General features: G+C 37.3%; 2 protein-coding genes across 4 annotated transcripts in view; both read right to left on the minus strand.

Annotated features, from left to right (window-relative positions):
• The window catches only part of COPB1 (COPI coat complex subunit beta 1), a 35,115-nt gene extending 26,144 nt beyond the window's left edge, over positions 1–8,971 (minus strand). For 2 of the 3 annotated variants that reach the window (XM_060018543.1, XM_060018542.1), the window contains exons 1-6: positions 8,867–8,971; positions 8,017–8,168; positions 4,833–5,062; positions 4,241–4,410; positions 2,741–2,855; positions 1,462–1,554 (exon numbers count right to left, since the gene is read on the minus strand). In XM_060018543.1, coding sequence (XP_059874526.1) covers positions 1,462–1,554; positions 2,741–2,855; positions 4,241–4,410; positions 4,833–5,062; positions 8,017–8,107 — 699 coding nt within the window. In that variant the 5' untranslated portion in view covers positions 8,108–8,168; positions 8,867–8,971. Of the gene's footprint in view, positions 1–1,461; positions 1,555–2,740; positions 2,856–4,240; positions 4,411–4,832; positions 5,063–5,191; positions 5,353–8,016; positions 8,169–8,866 lie in introns of those variants that run through there. The other variant, XM_060018544.1, reaches the window with a different exon arrangement.
• A 4,219-nt stretch (positions 8,972–13,190) lies between these two features.
• PSMA1 (proteasome 20S subunit alpha 1) lies at positions 13,191–25,474 on the minus strand. Its single transcript, XM_060018545.1, has 10 exons — positions 25,361–25,474; positions 24,006–24,050; positions 23,455–23,556; positions 23,231–23,334; positions 21,273–21,361; positions 20,581–20,651; positions 20,333–20,462; positions 19,006–19,085; positions 14,856–14,966; positions 13,191–13,555 (listed from the first exon to the last, which is right to left on the minus strand). Exons 1-10 carry the CDS (start codon positions 25,361–25,363, stop codon positions 13,499–13,501), a joined length of 792 nt encoding a protein of 263 aa, XP_059874528.1. The 5' UTR covers positions 25,364–25,474; the 3' UTR covers positions 13,191–13,498.
• Between the last annotated feature and the right edge of the window lie 585 nt (positions 25,475–26,059).

Below are 26,059 nucleotides of genomic sequence, written 5' to 3' on the forward strand. Positions count from 1 at the left end.
CTACTTATTATTTGGGGCCATATTCAATGTTGGGAAGACAACTATAATTTTCTATCCCGTTCTAAATGCATCTCAATACCTTTACCTGTGAAGCAAATATTCCTTACTTTTTCTCTTTTGAAGTCAGTATTTATGTTAGATTTTCCTAAAATATATAGTCAAATCTCCATTACTCCAACATGACTCAAAACTTCTTCCCTCTTATAACCTGGATCCTACCAGACAAAGAAGTCACTGGATAGCAGAGAATCCCTATTTTTGAGACTCTCAGTGGTATCCCTAAACCATACACATGAATTATATTTATATATATTACACATATTATATTTATATATTTATAGTTCTGGTTTCATCTTAAATGCCAGTTCCAAATGACTGCGTACCCTGTGTTGAAAGGGGCCTCTTTCCTGCAGAAGCAAAGAGGCTGTAATGAGTGAGAGTGTATGCTAGGGGTATTCTGTCCATGCCACCCTATTCAATAAAAGTCATTCCTAACAAATATTTTTGTTGGCCTCCAATGGTATCAATAGCAAAACTGGATGTTATTGCATCTTTTATTTTCTCAGATCGTTTAAGATGCAATCAATTCTTTCAAAGGATGTATCAAATTAAAATGTTGCCAATAGAGTACTTCATTTTAAAATCCAAATCTCTAATCTAGTTTTAAACTTTCTGTGAGTCAATGGCTTACAATGTCATATTAACATATTTAAAGTCTTTCTATTCTCTTTTACAAACAGGAACAAAAAAATACTTAAGACTTTTTTTTGGTTTGTTTTTAGATTTCCAAAGTAGTCTTGTGTGGGGACTGCCCTGGTGGTCCAGTGGGTTAAGACTCCATGTTCTCAGTTCAGGGGGCCAGGGTTCGATCCCTGGTCGGGGAACTAGATTCCACATGCATGCCGCAACTAAGAGTTCACATGCCGCAACTAAGAGTCTGCATGCAGCAACTAAGAAGTCCCCATGTCACAGCTAAGAGTCCACATGTCACAACTAAGAGAGTCCACATGCTGCAACTAAGAAGTCCATGTCACAACTAAGAAGTCCGTGTGCCGCAACTAAGAAGTCCGTGTGCCGCAACTAAAGATCCCACATGCTGCAACTAAGACCTGGTGCAGCCAAAAAAAAAAAGTAGTCTGGTGTGTATTCAAGAAAAGATCTTGACTTTTATTTCAAAGCCTAATTCATAATCTATTCAGTGACTTAGCAGTACACAACAATTTCTTTGCAGCTGTATTGGGTCAAACCACGAGTTTTCATAGAATTCTTTATGGAGGTTTAGAAAGAACGGAAATATTTGGAAAATATGATAAAACAAAGGGGGTGGGGAAGACTTTAATAGGCCATGATATGAAATATTTCTACTGTTAAAACATATTATCCTAGCAATTAAGCAGCATCCCAGAGACTACTTAACCTTATCTCAAACTCTTAATTTTGCCCATTATAGATTAGTCTTACCTTATAAATTAGTTCAACAATAACCAACTGAAGAATGTCTCCAAATGTCTGAACTTGATCAATACAAGTACTTAGGTAATCCAAAGCTCGATCCTGAAAAAATAACAATATATTTATCAAACTCAACCTCATTCAATAAAAGGACTTAATGAACTTTAAAAAATATATACAAATAAATCTAAAACAAATGAGGAAATGAGGGCAAAGGAAAATTAATTGAAGGACAAAAATGAAGGTTAACACATAATGTAAAAGTCAAATATATTTTCTAGAAATGGGCCACAAATCTAGGGTCTGAATTTTCTAGCAGCTAAACCAAGTAGAAAGACATTATGTATTACATGATTCTGGGTATCCACACAATCAAAACAAACCAACTGCTTATGAGCACAGTTACTCCTATTTCTGAGACCCAAAAGAAAAATCTCATTGATTCTCACACACTGAACACTGTGATAGAGAGAACTATGGCCTCAACAACAGCTCTACAGTAAAAGTATCGACAAATTTTATTGAACTATTTCTGATTATGTCCCTTCATGCAGGTAAACAGCAATAACATAGGTCAATAAAACCAACTCTAGAGAACGACAAACACTGTGGCCCAAATAAGCAGCTTTCTTATAATCTTGTTTACAAAGATAAAATGATAGCATCTAGATTTCAGAGGAATGGATAGATTCCATGCTTTCCAGTCTTCATGCATATTTTGATAATAAATACTGGATGGTAAAAATTCCGAGATTAGATCCCACCAAGGTATGCAGAGTCACTGCTAACCAGCAGAAGAATAAACTTTAATTACCAGCGGATCTGGATGTACAGCTGACATTTACTTATGAAGTTTGAAAAGCCTAACAAAGACATATCTACATTGAAGTCCACCCTCTTTTGAAGCTATGGCTCAGGATAGACCCCATACTATTTTTCTCCATTAAACAATTTTAGATCTATACTGAAAGAAGGAAAAATAAAGCCCCAAAGCAGAGTGCCACAGCACATGGCCATAATAATTTCAGTCTGGAAGAACTGTAAAGTGGCTGCTATTAAATGCTTCTCTGATGTTTAAAGAGTATATACTTAAGCAATATTCCACAGAAGGAATTTTTTTAAATTCTATTTTTATATAAATTAAGTTAAAAAATCTAAAAAAGTCAAAATATACAAATCACATGTACTATAAACAAAATTATTGACTAAAAACTTGATTAGGTCTCTGAAATATCTTTAATTCTCATTTAAATACAGTGATAAAAGTATTTTTTAAAAAGTACTTCACCTGATCGGCATGAATAAGCATCATAAATGCATTTCTTTTGCAACTTGCATCCTTCTCATTCACCAGAAAATCATGTATCAGTTCAGGAGCATCAGGTATAAGATGTTCAAAATTTCTTGAAATAAAACAGGTAATATCCATATTTAATAAAAGCTACTTTGTTATTTTAGTAACTCTCTGGACACTACCAAAATTAACCTTTATCAAACCTTATAACACTATCCATTTTTTTGCTTTTCAAAACTTTAAATCAATTAGAAAATTTTGGGTATGAATCAGAAGCTTACATCTTCATCTATTAAGTTATCAAATTATATGTTTTCTAAGTTAATACAGAAAAAGCTGATTTATCCAACATGCTACCTATCAACTGAATAGCTCTAACAATTCTCTTTCATATACTTTAGGGATATAATGCTGATGCTCATCAGCATCGGCAGGCGGACTCTCAACCACTGCACCACCAGGGAAGCCCCATAGTCATTTTTGTTTCACCTACATCTCTACTTGCTTCCTCTCCTCCCATATTATTCTTAAGCAAATCCCACACCTCGTTAACACTTCTTCTGTAAATATATCAGTATGCTTCTCTAAAATTAAGGACTCTTTCTTTTTTAAACTAATATTAATATCATTATCATATCTTAAAAACTGTAACAATTCCTTACTATCATCATATAGAAAGTGTTCAAATTTCTAACTGTCTTATGTCCTAATTTTTGTGTGTATACTGTAGTTTAAATTCTGAAATTTGTGCAGTCTGTATGGTAACTTTCAAAGAACTCTACATTATTAACCAGAATACCACTTTTCCTAACAGACAACAAAATCTAATGTAACAGTAAAAGAACTGTGAAATTACTTAACAATCAACTATTAAAGCACAAAGATATTTATATAAATTACATTCTAATTCTAAATAAATTGACACCAGTGACTGTAAAAACCAAGCATTCCAGCCTCATCTAACTCATTCTTTTAAAGTCCAAACTTTAAAACTGCCTTTTTAGAATGGCTTTTAAAGTCCAAAATCTTCAGCTTTCTAAGGACAGGAATCAGCTGAGAATTGCAACCCTTCCTATTAAAAAAAGTTCCCTCCTTAAGGCTTCTAGGTGTAAAAAGACCCACATTCCACAAAAAGAGAATTCTAAAATAAGGTCAAAATCTCAAAGCTATGGGCTAAGCAAGTTAATAAATTAATTAATTGGGCTGGAGTACTAAAATTGAGAATGACAGGTAGTGTCATAAACTGGAAAGTGTACAACCTGTTTAAAGGGGGCCATATTCACTTCCAGCAGATTGTCATTATGCAGAAACCAGGACCCAGTGTTGCCAGCTCTTTCAACTTTTCAACGTTAACAACTTAATGATAATAAAGAAAAAATGTTCAGCCTAATCAAAACATATCTGCAAGCTACATACAATCTGCAAGGAACCACTTTGGAACTTCCAGTCTGAACAGTCCTCACAGAACTAAGCCAAAGGAAGACCTTTATTTACCTATAGATAGTATAGATGGCCAAAACAGCATTTCTTCTAACATAGCTGTGTCGATGCTCCAAACAAGCACGGATAGCTGGCATTAAAGGTTCCAGCAATTCTGCCTCTTTCAATTTGCAAAGAAAACGAAGAGTAGATCCTCGAATAAATTCATTAGGATGTTGAAGGTCCTGATATAAAATTTTAAATATGAAATGTTGAGTCCCAACATTTTACAAAAAACCCACAATTTTTAAATACAAAATTTTCCAATAAAAAAGTCAGAAAGTAGGTTTGAGGAAAAAGACCTAGATTATTACACAATTTCTATCACATTCCTGTTGATTAAAGCAAGTTTTACTTATCACATCAATGTTTTATATTCTATGTGTCATTGTTTTTTATTAATAACATATAAAATGCATGGAAAGTGTCTGAAAAAAGTAACAATAAAACTTTTCACAGTAACTTTTTACAACTTCAGTTCCAAATATCTACAACCTACATCTTACCCAAGATTTAATTTTAAAAATTAAAACAAAGCCCATTCCACCAATTTTACAATTATTTAAAAATCAAAGCAGTATTTGGAAATAATCATGGTTTGGTTTACCTTTCTATATGCATCACATACAAGGATCATTTCGTGTAAAAGTCTCCCATCTGGAGTTGTTTTAGGAACAATTTCCCAAAATACCAGAAGTAATTTTTTGATGGTGTGATCCTGAAGAGGCAGCACAAAGCGAATGATAGTCATCAGAAGTCCAGGAAGCTTTTCACCATTTAGAATCATAATGATTACTTTCTTCAAAGCTTCAGTCTTTGACTTCACATCTCCTTTTTCTGATTCAAAAATTCCAAAAATAAAAGCACAATTATTTCAAAAGAAAATTTCTCAGATAATTTTAAAAGCAATTACAAAATAAAACATTTTCTCACATTATCAGTGGCAATGGTAACAAAGGTACTAACCCAAGTGACAAGGGTTTTCCACCTGGCTTTGACAAAAACAAGCTGTACCACTTTATACAAGTCATTCATCTCTGAACCTCATGATTCTTTACACATAATATAAAGGCACTGGATTAGATCTTTGGTCCCAAACCAATGGAGTTAATGCAGAAGCCGTGAATCTACAGGTGCACCAAATAATGTACTGGATTAGTAACCATTATTTACAATAAAGGATGATGCATTTAAGATAAAATGCTAGTTTACTGTTACTTAACCTAAAAATATTTGCTATATGTTATGCAAAACAATCTATAATTTCACATCGTTATTACTGCATACTAAAGAATTTATGGTAAAAATCTTTTGGATCCAAAATTCGAAGACAGAAATATGAGACAAGCACACTCTACTACAATTGTTTAGATCATAAAAATAAACAAAATCTGGGAGAGGGAAGGATGAAGAGGGGTGATAAAAGTCTTTAATAATCAAGAGGAAAAGAAGAGAACTAGAAGTAAATTTTCAACAGTTAGAACATACGTGGCTATAAGAATAGTTCCTGTTGTCGCCAAAGAGAAAAGAGACTGTGAATGACTAACTGGTAGAGTTATAGGAAGGATTTAAGGCTCAGAAGAATCGTACTAGGTAAATCAAAAGCTCTTTCTAGCCCCCAAAAGCTATATATCTATTACCAACTTGGTATGATATCTTAACATGTTAAATAGAGAATATCCTCAGGTATTTGGACTGAGAACACAGTGAGGGTTATTGCCAAATTTATCCCGTAAGGGTCAGTATTTTTGTTTAAAACAGACTAACTTCTCAAGCATCTTTCCATGCTTCAGAGTATTACAACTCCTGCCACACATGAAAAAATTGTGTGCCATATCAAATCAAGAAATGAACTAATGTAAAAGGATGAATAAGTACCAATCTGGGCAAACCTTCAGTTTTTAAGTCATGAGGATGACAAAAACAAAGCATCAGGAGAGGACAGTACTACAAAACTACAAAATAAGACAGATTAGGCAAAGTTCTAAGTGGCTAAAGTTGTATTCACTGAGTCTAAACAGGTTTTCCTCTCTTTGTCCCAAAGCTTCCTTTGTGAATATAAAAAAAATTTTTTTTTTTACCTAATCTGTTTGATCGTGTAAAGGACACAAAGTCCACAAGACAATACCCTATCACTATAATGCTGATGGCTTCTTTTGTTCCAGTTTTGGGCTACTTTTCATGAATTAGCAAATCTAAAAAGTTTAGCAGGATAAAAATCCACTTGTAACTAAAGGTTAAAAAGTTTTAAAAGTTTATTAAGCTTTTATTTTGTAAAAAATCAACACCATTTATTTCAAGTTCCCCTAACCCCAATTTCCATTTATTCTAACAATTCAAACTGAGGTGAAGAATGCTTCTTTCCACGTACTCAAAATTTTCAGAACTTCTTTTCCTGTGTGAACACTATCAAAAACATAGAAATTTTCAAATATCAATTCAATTCACCAAAATATACTCCAAGGAATGTATAGTCATCAGGGCTCACATCCAGTGATTAAAGGTAAAGGGGTAGTTAAAGCAACTCACTATTTCACCAAACAAAAGTATTTGTTACTCAAGTTGGAAACTACTCCTAAACTTTTTCTCATCTCAACTTTTTTGCGATAAAGTAAAAAATATACAAAAAATTCAAGACTACTTATTTATTTATTTGGTAGGTGGCAGGTAGTTAAGAGTACTTTTACAGTTAAGGACAAGTTTTGTTCCAGCAATAAACAGCAATAAAGTTTACCAGCAGTAAACTTAAGTATTCTGGGGGTTTAAAAATTAAAACTTTTAAATTATGAGAAAAAAATAGTACTGAAAGTTTATTCATTAATTTGCATTCCATTCTACTATCTAACATGAACATGAAAAAAAAAAGAAAATACAGTACAGGTGGCTTTTGTAAACTAAGGATATCAGTTTAAATGCCATAAAAAAACATTTCTTTTTCCTTCTCTAAAAACAGACCTCAATAGAAACATAGTACTGAGTAACCTAAATCAGGAGGTATTCCATTACTGCTGATTAAGAGGTGGGAATATGCAAGTAAAACATCATCTCCTTTCAAACTGCCAACTATCTTTTAAAAGATACTCTCAAGGTTTGAAGCATTATTTTCTCTCTAATCTGTTTTAAACAGTAGTTATCAGTTTAAGTTAAACTTATTTTTAGCAGTTCAGTCAAACAAGAATCATTATCTTGGAATATGCATTACCTAAAAAAAATTTTTGACAGAATCATTCACAAAAAGGAGATACAGTATACACTTCTAAAATTCAGAAATATAGTTTTTGTTTTCTTCTTTGTATAAATGCTTTAAAAATGAAAAGCTTAAATCTTTCTGAAAAATATACATATATCCCAGTGTTGACTTACTTGTTCAACAGGGAGTGAACCCAAAGAACAAAGTTCTTTTGGTTTTACAAGCTAAGTAATATGAAGTTAAGTGCACAAAGGAATTAAAACATTCAAATACACATTCTCAACCTGTTATCTACAGAGAACTGTCAGCTACATTTAAACACGACATTACATTATTTTGAAGAATAGTTAAAAACTAAACCATTACATTTCTTTAGCCCCACCCCACCATGTTATAAGCTAAACTGAGATGTTTTATTTGTAAAAACCAATATTGCAGGACTAAAGGTAACACATTTTCATTTTTAATAAGACAAAGTTCTATTGAAGAGATCCTAAGAAAAAATTAAGACAAAAATTAAGCATTTCTAATTATAAAGGAACTTGCAAAGCAAATGAGCTTTTTATTTTCATTTCATTTTCAAAGTATTATCAAAGTTTACCTAGATCATTTTTTAAGCTAATTTCAGAAGGTGGTTCTGAATCCATTGGCACGTTAATTAACGTATAGCATACGTTCTCAGCAGCCGTCATGGTTTCCGGTTATAGCCTACTCTCGATACAAGATTTAAAGATAACGGATGCCAAAAAAAACCTAGAAAAATAAATACAAGGATATCATCACAAGCGAAAAGACAAAACAAAAGCAAAAAAAGAACCAGTAACTATCGTGATCTTTCTTGTCTTTAGTTCAGTTTGGCTTATGAATTTTAAAGTATTAGAAGAGGAGGATCAATCTACGTTATGTTTCATAAAAATAAATCTTGATATATTAAAAAACACACACTTGTCAGCCTTGGCCTAAGGTATATTATCTCCCACCGCACGATCCCGTCCCGGGTTCAGAATGCTGTACTGCAGAACTAAAGCCCACAATACAGTGACAGTCCCCCAGCCCCCCAGCCCATCGCGATATAAAAGTGATTTTTAAACATAATACACAATCTGAAATTCTGAAGTTAAAAGAGCCCGTGCACGAATACTCTGCTGAAACCTTAAAGAGCTTTAATGCGTTCATCCGTGGGACACTTCCCCGTCCCTTCCCTCCTGCAAAGCAAGCCCCGGCCCGAAATGGCGAGCCCCGGGGCCCTGGGTCGGAGAAGACCCCCGGCCAGTACGCAGGCCGAGATGAGGCGTCCCGCCCAGAGCCTTCCAGTCCCGCGTTCCACTTCGCCAGGCCCGGACGCTAGCGGCCTAGTCGCTCCCCTTCCGAAGCTTCCCGCTAGAGCGCGTTCCTCCGCCTCTGCCCAGTCCAGGACGACTCTCCGAGATTAGGGGCTTGCGGCCCGCTACCTGACTCCAAGGCGCAGCGGCTGGGGAAACCGCGGGACCGTGTCCTCCGGCTCCAACCCGAAACAGCGGCGACTGACCAGCAAAGTCCTAGGCTGACGTGGAAGGGGGTGGGGAACCGACCCAAGCCGCAGCCACCTTAGCCCCTACGGCAACTCAGAGAGGACACGCATCTCCGCCCTGCGTCTGCGCGCTGCGAGTACGTCGTAAGCATTTCTAATTCTAAAAGAACTTCAAGTCTCTTCCACTTCTCAAGCCCTCGGCCGTTTTAGGCCAAAGAGGGAACTGGGAAACACATACTTAAGTTCTCCCTGCAAGCTTGGGTTAAGAGTTGAGGTTATTTAAACGCTACTTAGAAATTGTATTTTCTTCCAGAAACGGAAACAACCAAGGAGAAGAAGTGTTTGGACAGAAAGTAAAAACATTTTACAGGGCTCTGTGGCCCACTGGCAAAGAACGCTAGACTGGGAGCTGGAATCCCTTTTCTAGCATACCCACTAATAAACTGGGAAAGTAGCTAAAGACAATTTGAGAAAGTAATTTCAGTTCTTCTAATAAGAGACACTGCATTATATGAAGATCCATTTCAGTTCTTAACGCTGTAGTCTGAATCTCAGCCTCTGCAGTTAGGCTGGAGTTGCTTGAACATCACAGTCGCACTGGTATGATTTCTGGTCCTTATTTAGTATCGGTCCCTTTCAGGATCCTTTACAAGCACCTAGATTAAATTTTTTTAATCCTTAAAGGGAGACTAACAGTCACTGTTTTAAAAGGATTTCACCTGTCTCCAAAGACCTAATTGTTACAGCTACGATCAGTCATAGTACCTGCGGTTTTGTCCATTTAAGGTTCCACGTACCCCCCTCCCCCAAAGACGGTTTTCTGGCCAATTAGTAATAAAGTTTTTTTAGAAACCTTAAGCAAAATACTGTGAATACAAAGAGCTCTGACAAAACCCGACCTTATTAACAGGCTCATCTCAATTAGGGAGATAGAACACAAATAGTGCTTCATCTATCTAGAATCCAGTTATTTTGAGATTTCTTCTTTCTGGAACCATCAAGCAAAAAATAAATTCTTTGAGAACGCAAAATATATCGCAAAGTCCATGTGCTCCTCAAATCCTGTACATTCATTTTATTAAAACTATTTTTCGTGAGATAATTGTAAAAATGACGTTAATACAGATATTCCATCTTCACCTAGTTTCTTCCAATGGTAAAAAAAAATCTTCCATAATTATAGTACAATATCAAATCCAGGAAACTGACATTGATACAATTCACTCCTCCTCATTCAGATTTTACCAGTTTCACATGCAATTTTACCATGTTTAGATTTGTATGATCACCACTGGTCAAGATATAGAATAATTCCATTACAAAGCTCCCTCCTGCTATCCTTTTAATTTTTATTGGAGTATAGTTGCTTTACAATGTTGTGTTAGTTTCTTGCTGTATAGCAAAGTGAATCAGTCATACATATATCTACTTTTTTTAGATTTCCTTCCCTGCTATTCTTTTATAGTCACAGCCACTTCCCTCTTTAACCCCTGGCTACTACTACCCTGCTCCCCATCATTATAATTTTGTCACTTCAAGGATGTAATATAAATGAATTATAGAATATAACCTTTTTTTGTTTGTTTGTTTTTGCGGTACGCGGGCCTCTCACTGTTGTGGTCTGTCCCGTTGCGGAGCACAGGCTTTGGACGCGCAGGCTCACCGGCTATGGCTCACGGGCCCAGCCGCTTCCTGGCATGTGGGATCTTCCAGGACCGGGGCACGAACCCGTGTCCCCTGCATCGGCAGGCGGACTCTAAACCACTGTGCCACCAGGGAAGCCCTAGAATATAACCTTTTGAGTTTGACTTTTTTCTTTTTTCGCTCAGTGCAATTCCCTTGAGATCAACCCAAGGTATGTGTACAAGAAGTTCTTCCATGTCTATCTTCATTTTTAATATGGAATTTTCACAAATGCAGTTATCTGGTTCCCAAGCCCACTTATCAAGAAGTGACAATCTATCAGCATGAAAAGAGGACCCAAAAGGCATAAAAACTAGACTTAGCAATAAGAAAGCTCGGCAGTTTGGGTCTGCGCTGAAAATTGTCACTGGCAGTGTATCTATATTATTGTATATTCTGAAATACAGAGCTTGTTGAACGGATATCAGGCTCTTATACAGCCTAATTCTTCCTCACTTGTTATAACATGAACTTTTTTGGGGGACTTTTTACTCTAGCATGTAATTATATCATTTTGAACACTTTATTTTTTTTATTGGGGTACAGTTTTACAATGTTGTGTTTGAACACTTTTTAAATTATAAATTGAGAGCAAGGACCTGTCATATACTAAGAATTGAAAATTTTAAATGTTTAGAAAATCAAGGCCTAGAGAAAAGGGACTTGCCCGCATCATAAAATGGTTAAACACTGAAAAAACTGGGATGAGAACCTGAATCCTGTCACCTACTTTACTGTCTCTTATTATTATTATTATTTTTGCAGTACGCGGGCCTCTCACTGTTGTGGCCTCTCTCCCTGCGGAGCACAGGCTCCGGACGCGCAGGCTCAGCGGCCATGGCTCACGGGCCCAGCCACTCCGTGTCATGTGGGATCTTCCCGGACCGGGGCATGAACCCATGTCCCCTGCATCAGCAGGCGGACTCTCAACCACTGCGCCACCAGGGACGCCCTGTCTCTTATTCTTAACTATACCAGTTCTTCAAAGATGCGCATATAGATGCCTAATAATTCCAAGTGAATTACATGTTTTCTTTATATTAAAGTGATAGGTTTCATGAGGACATTATTAGGAATTTTACTGTTTATTTAATACAGACTAAATGGAATGCCTGAGTATAATACACTAGATAAAACATGAAAAGGCATCAAAATGAACTCTCTACAGATAATGGAATTGAATCTTATCGGGGTGGGGAGGATTTTAAGTTCTAAAGTCAGTGTGTCAGACTAAAATTACATATTGAAAAAAAAATTATTAAAACTTCCCCCAAAGTACAATACAGATCAGTTTTTTTTTTTTTTTTTGGCTGAGTGTCAGCAAAGTAATTGGTTTACATTCAGGGAACAGACACAAAAATCTCTCTCTCTCTCACACACACACACACACATATTTAAACAACAGAATTACTCAACAAAGACGAGGCTCACACAGTGAAAGGCACATGGGAAGGGAGACCTGCTTGAGGAAAGAGCAGATTATGAAATTTCTCACTTATGCCCCTTTGCCCAGACTGTACGCTGAGTCTGAAGGCAGGTAGGACGACTCCCTCTTTCACTGTTTTGTGTTTGTGAGTTACATATCCTTGATGCGACTACATTGTAGGTCAAATGGTACTGGTGGCCTCATGGCAAGCTCAAATGGCAGACTCTTGAGGCTGATTCCAGAGTGGAGACCAACATCTCCACATTCCTGTATTTAGTCAGAGGTCATTCCTTCAACAAGGTTGCCAATTTCTCTTACCACTCTCCTTTCAAGAAGTCACACAGAGATTTAAACCTACTAAGTTTCACATAAACTTTCCCACTTAACCTTCACAATAATTCTCCAAAGGATTTCCCTAAGGGAAGGCTAAGTAAATTGCTCAAAGCTAATAGCAGCTAATTAGTAGAATTAGGTCAAAAATCCAAGTTCCCTATCTATAAACAAACTGCTCCTCTCTAGAAAGATATGAATCTCAGAAAAGAAAATAATTCTTCTAGGCTTCTTAGCAGCAAAATTCTTGATTACTGTCTTTGTTTTTTAAAACAGATTTCCTCTAATTTCATTTTGCATGATCTAAGATAAAAATTGTACTGCAATATTTACATACACAGTTCACAGGAATAATGGAAGGCAGCCTAAAGATTATGCTGAAGTAGGGCTGGGCAGGATAAGAGGAAATGATAGCTTGGGATTAAATTTCCCTTTTGCTATTTTTGCAAAAATTCCCTACACTGAGACCAGACCAGAGATATCACTACTGCCACCTGCTGGTTGGAAAGAAAAATCGTTCCTATGTTAAACTTCCTACTACTATTGTTAGAAAGTGGTAGTTTCTTAGGTTTTAATCAGAATCTCCAGGGTTGAACCCTAAAATTTGTATTCTGGACCAAATCTCCATGGATTCTCATGCAGCCAGTCCATACACTGGGGCATTAGTATAAGGCTGTTATAGATAAGAGGTAATATTTTTCCTGTCACTAAAAATAAGGCAATTTAATTTGGCAAACATGGTGACCACACATGATGATGACAGAGCTGTAATCTCAGATTACTATTTAGAGTTGAAGCTGCTTAAAAAGCAAAACACCAATACATCAGCAGGTGAAACAATTTTATTTCACAGTTGTCTTTAAAACCACAAAGACAATATGTTCTTCATATAAAAACGTTAGTTCAGATAACTATACTTTCTAGAAAATGATTATAGAGACGCTCTTAAAGAAAATGCACCCCATTACATGGTTTTGGTGAAGTTGCTTGGAAAAAACTCACATCTGGACTGATTCCTAAAACATACCATTCCACCATTCTGCATCTTTTGGTTCAAAGTATAGGTTATTGTCATCAATACGTGTTCCTGCATTCTTACATGTATGATAATACATATATAGACTGGTTTATCATTTAATGTTCCATTGGTTCATCAGCCTTTTCTGCAGGTTCATCAGCAGGTTGAGTAGGCTTAAGAGAGGAAGAAAAAAGAAAATATTAAAAAGAACACTTGACCAATATATACTTTTAATCATAAACATTGCGTTATAAAAAAAAATTTATGAGAAAAGGAGTTAGGAGACATTTTGGATACTCAATTTTGGTTCACTGCACTATTAAAATTTCGAACAAAGGGTTTTAAAAAAATAGATACAATTTTACAGTTCTGAAAACCTAAGCATCACTGAACAATTCCGGCGTTTCATCGTAATTTGTCTTGATCAAGAATAAAGGCTTTCCTTTTATTATCACTACTAGCCTTAAAATACTGGCACATTTTAGACATTCTTTTCCTCTTTAGCACTAATGAACACAGCAAAAATATTTTCAAACAAAGCAGTTGTATGGTACTCCACTGCACTCTTCCCAACAGTGCTCGTTCTTACCAATAGCAGTTAAATAATGCAAATCTTGCTCCTCCAAATACCAACATGTTAAAAAAAAATTCATGCTGTAGAAGAAATTCATGACCTTTTTTTTTTCAATTACACAGCTATCAAAAAAGCATCTACAAAAGCAAATGTGTACTCTAAACATTCAACAAAAAAAGGCTAGTATTTAATCTGAGATTCACCAATACTTCTTGATCCTTTTCTCAATATTTGTGAAGAGCCAACTTAGTTTCCCAAGCTGGTCCCCAATGAATTTTCTCTCAGTCCCCACTCTGGTAGGATCTTGGCTGGCCCTATGACTTGTTTTAACCAACAGAATGTACAGAAGTGATGCTGTGCCAGCCCTGGGCCTCAGCCTTAAGAATGCCTGGCAGCTTGCACTTCTCAGTTTTTGAACTTTTGCAACCTCTGAGCTGCTACCCTGCTAGAGATACTCTGGTGAAGGAGAGGCCCTGAGACTACGTGGACAGAGGCCCAGCGATCCTAGCAGAGGTCCCAGCCATCTAGCTGTCCCTCTAAGATATCTAGCAAGTATGAGTAAAGAAGACACGTGAGTAAAGCCATCTTGGATGTTCCAGCCCCACTCCCTCAACTGACTGGAACGTTTGAGAGACCCCAAATGAGATGAGCAGAAGAACAATCTAGCTGAGCCCATCAACCCACAGAAGTGAGAAACCGCAATAGGTAACCAAATCACCCTTTTGGTGTTTTATGGAGATCACTGACCCCTCAGTATTTTACTTTAGTCAGTTCTTAGTTTTCCCACTGCCACATGAATTATGAGCCTATCTCAATAATTAAAGACAAAAGTGGTAGATTTACACAGTCATGGTAGGAACAATAGAACTGAAGTCTCTTGCTTATAATTAGTAATATACCTGTGTCTTTCTCTGTGGTCTTTCTTCAAGACCTTCCAGGAATGGAGACACATCATCATCATCATAAATCGTAAACTCCAAGTCTTTACCAACAATTCCAATGGAAACATTCTGAGGGGAAAAAAAAAAAGGTAAAAATTAAAACTCAAGAGAATTTAGGTTGGAAAAACACTTATGATAAAATGTTGCATGGAAAAAAGCAGAGTAAAAATTTATATAGCACTTGAATGAGACTTAAAAAATACTTGGGGAAAAAAGGAAGAAGAAAACTAGTAAACTTTTGTAATTTGCAGATTTAATATTCACTTTTTTTTAAAATTATTTATTTATTTGGCTGCGCCAGGTCTCAGTTGCGACATGTGGGATTTAGTTCCCTGACCAGGGATCGAACCCAGGCCCCCTGCATTGGGAGCACGGAGTTTTAACTGCTGAACCATCAGGGAAGTTCCTAATATTCACTTTTGATAATCATGAATAATTCCAAAGGTCTATGTCACCTAGAAATTTGCAACTTTGTTCATAATGGGAATGCAAAGACCAGTGTGAGGGAACAAACCGCTTTGCTAGGAAGTAACCCTAACTTCTAAGAAATAATCTAATTTGTTTCATGTGTAAGTTAAGACATGATAGTTCTTAGGGAAATAAATTTTGGGTTCTAAAGTGTTGAATTTAGGGGATTGGAACTATGTTCTACACGGAAAAATTAAAAAGCAATTCTTAAAGTGTTCAGTGAATGCTAACCAGTGCAAAAGAGCTCCTGTAAGATTAAAATTTCAGCAAAAACTTGAGGCATTAAGGATATATAGGGCATTCTCTATGATTCAGTAAAAATGTGAAATCAGGAAGCCAGATACCTGAGCAACCTTTTCCAAGTTGTAAATGTCAACAGTCAACTGTATACCCAAATTTTAAAAGACAGTCATCTTGGAGTGATGGCATTATAGGTATTTTAAACAAATTAAAAAAATTTAATGTACTTTCCTAATTTTTTTTAAAGAATATTATTTTCATAATAGAAAAAAGTGTTTAAAAAGATTATGCAGGCTATAAAGTCTTCATAGACATATTAAATATTAATTATCCATTCATTATAACAAAATGGATTTTATAATATGCTGACTGATCTCACTTTAGTTAATGATCATTAACCTCAAGGAGGCCTTTAGTGGTTGTTGTATTATACGGGTCCCTAGATCATTCAATCTCCCCTTCCCTGGACAACTCTTTCTAATATTCTCCATTCTCCTTCCAGCTTAAAACCTTGCTCCTATTTCACTGAGAAAATAGAAGCAATCAGAAGAGAATGTTCACAAGCTCCCACAGTATCCACTCTTTCCTGTATCTATGTCCCTAGATTCTCTCCCTTCCTGTTACTGGGAATGAATAGCTCAATTTCCTCTCTAAGGCCTACCTTTCCACCTGTGTGATGTTCAAGGTAATTGGTCTAGCAGTTTTTCTCATTTTTATCTTATATAAATGTTTTTCTTGATACTGGATTATTCTTATATCCATGCAGCAAACCTGCTGTAATCTCTCCCATCTTAAAAAACCAAAACAATAAAAAACCACTTTTTCACTACATTCCCTTCCAGCCACCACCCTATTTCTCTGGACCCACAACAGAAAATCTCTTCCAAAGAGCTGTCTCCAATTTCTCTCTTATTTTCTCCTGACTCCTTTCCTATCAGGCTTCTACCCCACCATTCCATTAAGATCGTCTAGTCAAGTCCCAGAGACATCACTGCTAATCTAATGGTTAATTCTCAGTCCACATCTTCCACGGTCTATTGGCAATTTTTCATTCTCTTCTCTTTGAAAGACAGTCGGCCCCTCTATCTGTGGGTTCTGCATCCTCAGATTCAACCAACCATGGATCAAAAATATTCGGGGGCTTCCCTGGTGGCACAGTGGTTGAGAGTCTGCCTGCTGACGCAGGGGTCCGGGAAGATCCCACATGCCGCGGAGCGGCTAGGCCGCTGTGAGCCATGTCCGCTGAGCCTGCGCATCTGGAGCCTGTGCTCCGCAACGGGAGAGGCCACAACAGTGAGAGGCCCGTGTACCGCAAAAAAAAAAAAGCAAAACAAAAATTATTCGGGGAAAAAAAAAATTCCAGAAAGTTCCAAAAAGCAAAACTTGAATTTGCTACGCACTGGCAACTGTTTACATAGCGTTTACATTGCAATTACAACTATTTACATGCCATTTACATTGTATTAGGTATTATAAGTAATCTACAGATGATTTCAAGTATACAGGAGGATGTGCGTTGGTTAAGATGCAAATACTATGCTGTTTTATATAAGGGACTTGAGCATCTGCAGATTTTGTATCCAAAGGGGGGAGCACTGGAACAAATCCCTCCCCAGGTTCCAAGGGATGACTGCAGTTTCTTCATTTGCTTTTAAGGATGCCTCATTTTCCAAGTTTTCCTCCGACCTTCCTCGTCACCTTTCTCAGTCCTTTTTGCTGATTCCTACTCACTTCCCAACCTCTAAAGGGTAGAGTGCCCTTAACCAAGTCTTCAAACCTCTTGTCTAACTATTCGATTCTTTTAGAAATCTAATCCAGGCCAGTCTCTAAATGCCATTTCTACACAAAGACTCCAACATTTGTAACTCTAGGATAGACCATTCTCCACCAAACTCTAGGGGGTGAACATCTGATATCTGTTTATTCTTTATCACCAAATGGACAAACAAGAGGCATTTCAAATCCTGTTAAGTCCTAAACTAACCGCCTGATCTTCCTCCACAACCTTACCCCAAAACCTGTTCTCTAACTGTCTTATCCATCTCAGTAAATCATAAATCTCTCCTTCCTCTCATCGGGTCAAAAACCTGATTTTTATTTATTTATTTTTTTTTTGCGGTACGCAGGCCTCTCACTGTTGTGGCCTCTCCCATTGCAGAGCACAGGCTCCAGATGCGCAGGCTCAGCAGCCATGGCTCACGGGCCCAGCCGCTCCGCGGCATGTGGGATCTTCCCGGACCGGGGCAAGAACCCACATCCCCTACATTGGCAGGCGGACTCTCAACCACTGCGCCACCAGGGAAGCCCCTGATTTATTTTTTTAAGCTCACACCCCACAACCAATTTGTTAGCAAACCTTTTTGGTTCTAATTTCAAAACATAAGCAAAACTGAACTACTTCTCATCATCTCCAACTCTTATGACTCTGCTCTAATCCACCACAATCTCTCACCTGAATTACTATAACAACCTTGAAACTATTTCCACCCATGTCCCCACTACAATCTGTTCTCAGAACGGCAACCAGAGTGACTCTTTTAAAACCTAAATCAAGCCATGGTATTCCTCTGTTCAAACTGTAACAGCCCACTGGGAGTAAAATCCAAAGCATCTACAATGGTTTATAGGACATACGCAATCTGGCCTCCATTACCTCTCTGACTTCATTCCTTCTCTTCCTCTTGATCACTGACTCTGACACTACTGGCCTCCTTGCTTCAAACACTAGGGACATTCTGGACTCAAGGCCTTTGCAATTATACTCCCTGGAAGAATACTGATCTAGACATCTGCATAGCTCACTCACTCACCTCCTTTAGATCTTTCCCTCAAATTTCACTTTCTCAGTGAGGCCATCCCTGACCACTCTATTTTAAATTATACCCACCACACCTCCTTCTTACACCCTATTGGTCACTCTTACTCCTCTTAACCTGTTTTATTTTTTCTATAGCATTTATCACCTTCTAATATCCTATATAATTTACTTGTGGGTACACTGTCTCTCTTCCCCCACTTGGATGTATGTCCCAAAAATGCCAAGATGTTTGTTATGTTCACTATATATTCTCAACGCCTACTGCCTACATGTGGTAAGTGCTCAATGTACATATTTGTTCACTGAATTAAAAATATGACGATATTCCTACCTCTTGAAGAAATGAAGAATATTGTACCTCAGACATACTGCTTTTATTGCTTTATACCAAAAAGAAATGTTTAAAAATCATTTCAAAATCAGTCCCTTTTAGTGAACATCTTAAAGTGAGAGAATGAGCCAAGGCAACCAACTCACAAATTGAAGAACTGTAAGTACACAAACTTCTCTATTACTTACATTTATGTGATAAGTGATTAAACCGTAATGTTAGTATCTACAATTGGGAAATGTGATATTTACCTTTGTAGTTAGGTCCTGTTCTGCAGGAAGTGTCTCCCGTAAGGCACGCAGACCATGCTTAACCAGTTCATTCAAATTGCCTAAAATATAATAGATTAATAATTATTTCTTAATTCCATTTTCATGCTAGGCTTCTTTTATTTGTCATCCCTATAGTCTGAAATCATGGTTTTTGTCACATACTAAATACATCATAATACAAAAACCCAAAAGTCTAAAGTTTGGCAATATAATCTTTTAATAATCTATTATTAGATTGCTATTATTTTATTTAATGAGAGGATAATTGATTTTTGTTACTGAATTTACCCTTTTCTTATGCTATAAGTTAAATCAAAATACTAATTCACAAATGATACAGCTCAAAGTTTCATGTAATGTATTCTGTGGAATGCTCACCACTGTATTTGCTCTTTATAAAAGGAGCCTCCAACTCCTTGTATGTGGCTAGTTTTGGCTAGTTTTGGCTCTGATGCCAAAATTACACAAGGATACCACAAGAAAGTAAAACTACAGATTAATATCCCTTATGAACATATACACAAAAAACCTCAACAAAATACCAGCAAACTGAATCCAGCAACATTTATGTTTATATAAACATTATACACACACACACACACACACACACACACACACACACACACACACACACACACACACACATATATATATATATATATATAAAAAATTTATATTATACACCATGACCAAGAGGGATTTATCCCAGGAATGCAAAGCTGGTTTAATGTTCAAAAGCAATGCAATACACCACCATAGAATACAGGGGGAAAAAAAACATGATTATCCCAATAGATGCATAAAAAGCATGTGTTAAAATCCAAGAGCCTTGCGTAAGCAAACTACTCAAAAACCTGCCCTATCACCACACCTTACATCTTTTACCTTTCTTTCCCACAGCTACACTGACTTCTTATTTATTTATGGACTACTTAATGCAGAATGTCTGTGTGGCTAAAAATAAGAATCTCAGAAAACTAAAAGTTGTAAACAGAACTTACAACTGGTAGCTAGTACAGTAGCTCTCAACTCTGGCTGGGGCACACTTTCTTCAGACCAACTGAATCAAGAATCTTCAAGGTCAGGGACACATATTTATATTTTGAAAAAGTTCTACTGATGATTCAAATTACTGTGGTAGCCAGAGAAAGTAAAAGCTAGTATGTGTGACAGAAATAATATACACTTCATGGGTTTAATCTTTTTAAAAATTCTTTCTGTAAAGCAGATATTTTTCTTCATTTAGAATACTATATTTATTCACTACATAAAGACTGGAGGGGACAAGAAAAAAAAAATCACTTACACTCCATAAACTCTGACATATGTCTCTCCAAGTAAGTACGAGCTGACTGAGAACGGGCTCCAATGGACATAGCTCTGCAGTCAAAATAGTTAGCAGATGGACAAGTTTGGAAAATGTGAGGGCCCATATCCTACAAAGAGAAGAAAAATACACTACATAATTCTTCACTTTGATTGAACTAAAAATTAGAAAACTTCTAGTCAGTTTTTAAAAAATCATTAAAATATAACAATACTCTATGAACTTACATCATAACCAGCAATAAGCAGCCCAACACCATATGGTCTCCGGCCATATCTTTGTGTTGGTATCTGAGTTTCTTAAACTAGTTAAAGAGCCTGTTCTAACAAGGTATAAAGTACTATCTTTATTTTCAAATTAAACATTATTAACAAAGAACTCTGGTTTCTCAACTGCTGCATAATCCACCACAAGAAGAAGAAAATAAAAGAAATATTTATTTGGCTTATTATAAAAAAATGTTTGGCTATCCACCAAATCCAAAGTGAGTGCTACCAAAATGACTTTCTCTGATGTAAAGAATCTCATTCATTTTGGATATAAGGGGCAAGGATTTTTTGGTAACATCTAGAACTACCAATAAAAAATTTTAAATCTCCTCTAAAAATGATGCTTAGTTTTTCTGAAATTTGGCTTATCTGTATCTGGAAAATATTAATTGCTTATTTATAAGGGCTGATAAAAGAGCAGCCCAATTTCTTATTTAGACCCATTCTTCCATGGTAAAACTTCCTACAACTCTCCTTCTAAAAATTTTAAACATTCCGCTATTGAAAAGTGACTAACCTTAAAGTTTTCACAATCGTACCCATGTTATATATTATCATATTCCTAATAAGTAACATAAGGATAAAGTATCAAAACCCTTTAAAGTCCACATCCATAAATGCTAAAATAAATGCATAAATAAAAAGGATACTGCTTCCAATTAGAGATACAAGACGAGACACAGGAAGAGGTCTGTCAAATACAAATCTGGAATCCAAACACTCCTGGCGCATAAAATTACTAAAAAAGAAACAAGAAAAATTAGTAATTTCAAATCACAGAGAGTTATTCTAAATAATTTCATTTCTTTTTGCTTTCTTCCAGACATTTACATGAATTACATCCATACAAGGGAACCACAAAGACATGGCCACAAGGATGCATTTTTATACCAACTCTTCCTTCTAAATTTTAAATGACTAACCTTAAAGTTTTCACAATCTTACTATGTTTATGACTAAAATGTTCCTTAATTCTAGATAACCTTTGTCTCAGAGCACTTTATAGAACAGAGAAGAAAAGGCTGAGCAAGAGAAAAAGAGCAATGTCTCTTCTCTTACCCTTCCCACTGTCAACAAGACAGTGCTTTTTTTCTTGAAAGCTGATGAAAATTTCCCCAATAGAACAAATACAAGAAATAGAATCCATAGTACGGCACTGTTAACGTGTCCTGCCAACGTTACTTCTATCCATAAGCAGCACTCTAGAGGAGATACCAGACACTAGACTGTTGAGTCTCACTCTTAAACCTGACAAGATTCAAGCAAGTATAACACAGGGGAAAAGGAAATTCATGCCTAACTATTAAAGCCAAGAGAATAAACAAGAAATGGATATGTACTTTTCTTTCATGCTGCTTTGTCTAGTTTATGTGTATGTCACATCTGACGATCAAATGTTGGCTGCAGGAACCAAGCTACTTGTTCTCTACTTTCATTTAAGTCCATTTCCCAGGGCTGTCTAAAACTGCATTGCCCAATATGGCAGGTACTAATCACATGTGACTAGTGAGCACTGAAAAAGTGGCTAGTCTGAATTGAGATGTACCATAAGTACAAAATATACATGAAATTTCAAAGACTTAGTACAAAAAAACAACGTAAAACATCTCATTAATAAAGTTTTTATACTGATTACCTGTAACACGACAATATTTTGGACAGATTGGGTTAAATAAAATGTTTGACGGCACAACATATATTACATTTTCAACAGCTAAAAGAAACCGTCACTAATAATGCCGTCACTATACTGCTGACCTAAGAGAGCAGGGGGGCTTGCCAGATAACTTAAAAATTTTAAACATTATTATTTCCCTTAGTGTTTATATTCCTTCTTTCCTAATTAAATCACAGACTTAAGAGATTACTTTTGGCTAACTACCTCCCAACACACACAACAAAAGTCACTGTGTTAAGTGTTCTATATGTTAGGCTATTTATCAGTAACCTTAGAAAAAACACTAAAAAAATTGAGAGTTTAAGTGACTAGATCAATATCAGACTAAGTGCTAAAAGTGGGGACTAAAGACTGTGTGATTCCAAAGCCCCACCTCTTCATTTACACAATGCCCCTCAACTAGAAATAATCTTTATCTCCTCTGGTCTCTCACAGAAATATACCAGTTACTCTCCACTTTCTACCTTACAGATATTCTACTAGATTTTAAGTTCCTAGAAGATGAGATCTATGTCTGATTCACTTTTGTATACCCTGCAGTACCCAGTATTGAGCTTTGCAAAAAATAAATGTCAAATGAATACTGATGTATTAAAGAAAGCAAGGGTAGTTCAGCTGATCCTTAAAACCTGAAAAAAGTGTCAAGCTCTTCTCAGACCTGATATCAAACAATATATACTGAGTTATCAAGTAACACATTATTCAATGACTTCTCAAAAGCGTTAATATTAATATGATTAATTCTATTAATACTGCAGTGATCAAGAAATGGAATACTTAGTAACTGACTCCAAATCCATTAAGGTATTCATGATCTTAACTTATAAGCATTCTGGCAGACAACTTCTTAAAATATCTGCATCTTTTCTAGAAATGTAATCAATTATGAATCAAAGGGATGTTTCTTTTGTTTTCCACGATCATACTCACCATAACAATCTAGCATCAGCAGTAAGTCCCGCAATTGAGATACCAATATGGTTATCAACATGGAGAATTTTTTTCTGATGAGCTGCAAGTTCTGACTGTGCTCTCTAAATAGAGACATTATTTAAGACAGAAAAACAAGTTTACAATTTTATTATCTATATAGTGAAAGTTACAGTTGACAGTTGTTTTCTAAAGGAAGAAGATATATTTACTGCTTTACTTACCTTCAACGCAACCAACACTGCATGGGTTTTTGATTTAAGACCAACTGTGGCTGAACCTTGTTTGACAGCTTCCATTGCGTATTCAATTTGATGAATCCTGCCCTAAAACAAAAAAAAACCCAACATACCTTAGAGTCATCTTACAAGACCCTCTTATATATTTAAAATTAGAGATCCCCCAAATCAGGTGAACATAGTTAAACTAGGAAACTTGGGACTTCCCTGATGGTCCAGTGGGTAAAACTCCAATGCAGGGGGCCCGGGTTCGATCCCTGGTCGGGGAACTAGATCCTTCATGCGTGCTGCAACTAAGAGTCTGCATGCCACGACTAAAAAGATCCTGCATGCCGCAACTAGGACCCAGCTCAGCCAAAATAAATAAATAAATAACAAACAAAAAAACTAGGAAACTTACTTTTATGATACATTTAGGTTTCAGAAAAGTCTAAAGTGATTATATTCCATTTTCTCACTGCCCACAATCCCATAAGTTTCTAAACACATTGCAGCCACCAAAAACCACTTCATAGAAATAGTATAAAACATTTTACCTGAGGGCTCCAAACAGTGACATCATTGTCATACTGGTTGCGAAACTGAAAGTAAATGAAAAACGACTTATTAACACGAGAACATTACAAATCCCAAATCTTAACAAGATCTATCATTAAAAAATGTTCTTCCATCTGTTTTCATCTAACATTAACAAAAGACTGTTATTGCAACCTCATTGGAAGATTACTACTGTACTCAGCTGCAAACCAGTTTTACATTTACAAAGAGCTAGTTGGGTAGGGGAGAGCAAATCTAGATGGGACTTATGCTCCCAACCCATCTTACAATTCTAACACTGTCCATAGCACCCGCTTTAGGTTCAGTCAATTACTAAAGTTCCTATGTGTCCACTTTCCTTCCTATCTTTGCTTATGCTCTTCCCTTATACCAGACCTTAATAAATGGTCAAAAGCATTACTTTTCCCTAAACTAGCTCAAATGTCTACCTCCTAAAGTCTTCTCCATCTTTCCTCCCCAAATCCCAAAACATACTCCCACCAGTTCTTTATCTACACGTCCCTTTCTACTTTATATTACGATTAGGGACATGTCTGATTTATCTTTGAACCTTCACTGTGCTTAAAACAGTGCCTCTGAAACATTCGTACTGAATGAATGAACACAATGTCACCAGGAAGTTAGAAGCGGACACAAATAGCCACAGCGACAGACCCATTACTGCTTTAAGGACGGTATTAAAACAAGTCCACCAGCACAGTACTTGGGAGACTAATCATGGTGGTGAGCAAGCTGAAGGCTGGAATGGCAGACATCGGTCTGCAAGCCCTGAGCCCTATATTGTAACCCTGATTCCATCACTTCTATCAGCTTCGGTTCACTCATTTGTAAAACTAGGTGACTGAACAAAGTGATTGAAAAGGGCCTTTTCTGATCGAGCTCTGAGGGAGAGATTACAGAGGGACCCACCTGGAAAATGAACGCGGTCCAGAAACCCAAACCCTGAGGTCAAGTCCGCACTTGGCAGTACAGGCAGATCTCAAGTCCCCATTTTCCCTTTCTCCCACACAGAGCACTAGGGGCCTCTCTGGACCGCTTGGAATCTACTCGACTGAAGGAAACTGAGGGGCGAACTCGGCTAGTAGTCCGAGGAGGTACTGTTCAAGGCCCGGTGGAAAGCGAAACAAACCCCGGGAAAAGGCCACACCAACTACCGACCTCCCCTCTCCCGGCCAGGCCGGAGATGCTGAATCACTGCCTGAACCCTCCACTCGGCTAAGGTTCCCATGGCCCGTGGCCTCGGGCCGCTCTAAGGATGACAGGCGAGGCGGCTCGCCAACCCCAGCCAGCGGACCTCTGCCCAAACCCAGCCTGAGCTCGGAATCCAACTCACCATGGTTCCGGCGCGAGGCTGGCTTCGGCCTCCTGAAAACCCGCGGACCGAGCAGCGCTGCCTAAACTTCCGCTAGGCGATCTACAGAGAAGTCTGCGGGACTTTGAAGGCGGTGGCGCAGGGTAGAGCAGTCTATTCCAGAGATGTCGATAGGCTTCCCTCGCTCCCCCGCCCTCAAAGCTCTCAGCGAGCTCGGGAGTGGGCGGGGCCTGGGAAGCAGGAGGAACTGAGATAGGCGGGAAACCCCGGGACAGGTGTCCCCGCGGGAGCTAAGAGCTGCTAGGCGGCCACTACCAAGTCGCCCTTCTTGGGTCCTCAGTGAAGTTCCCTGTGCGTTGCAGATTCCCGCCAGTTTCTCACCGACCAGGCCAGATGCACCTGAGACTCCGGGTGAGCGAGTGTGCGGCTCAACCTCTCCTTCAGCTTCCACAGAGATGTGGGGTGTTGTGTAGTGTGAGAAGAACGAGACTGCAAGAAAGGCCACAAATAATGGTTCGTTTCTCTGTGTGAACCATACTCTTCCTCGAGTATCTTGTTTGTAGACATGTTTTTCTTTCTACTTTGGAATCCTTTTCCCTACTCCTTGGAGAACTCATCTTTCAAGGCTTTGTTGTCGTTTATCACTCTTTAACGTCATTACTGGTTCCCTCCGCCCAAGAGACTTTGAACTCTTCGAGGGCACTAATGTCTTTCTGTGCC

The sequence above is a fragment of the Delphinus delphis genome, chromosome 8 (genome assembly GCF_949987515.2).
Source record: "Delphinus delphis chromosome 8, mDelDel1.2, whole genome shotgun sequence".
NCBI classification, from domain to species: domain Eukaryota; kingdom Metazoa; phylum Chordata; class Mammalia; order Artiodactyla; family Delphinidae; genus Delphinus; species Delphinus delphis.

Excerpts from the sequence above, each read along its gene's own strand:
- PSMA1 (XM_060018545.1), bottom strand. Across the intron at positions 23,335-23,454 it reads CAGTGTTGGTTGCGTTGAAG|AGAGCACAGTCAGAACTTGC; the intron begins GTAAGTAAAGCA and ends GTCTCTATTTAG. Across the intron at positions 19,086-20,332 it reads TATGTCAGAGTTTATGGAGT|GCAATTTGAATGAACTGGTT; the intron begins GTAAGTGATTTT and ends ATTATATTTTAG.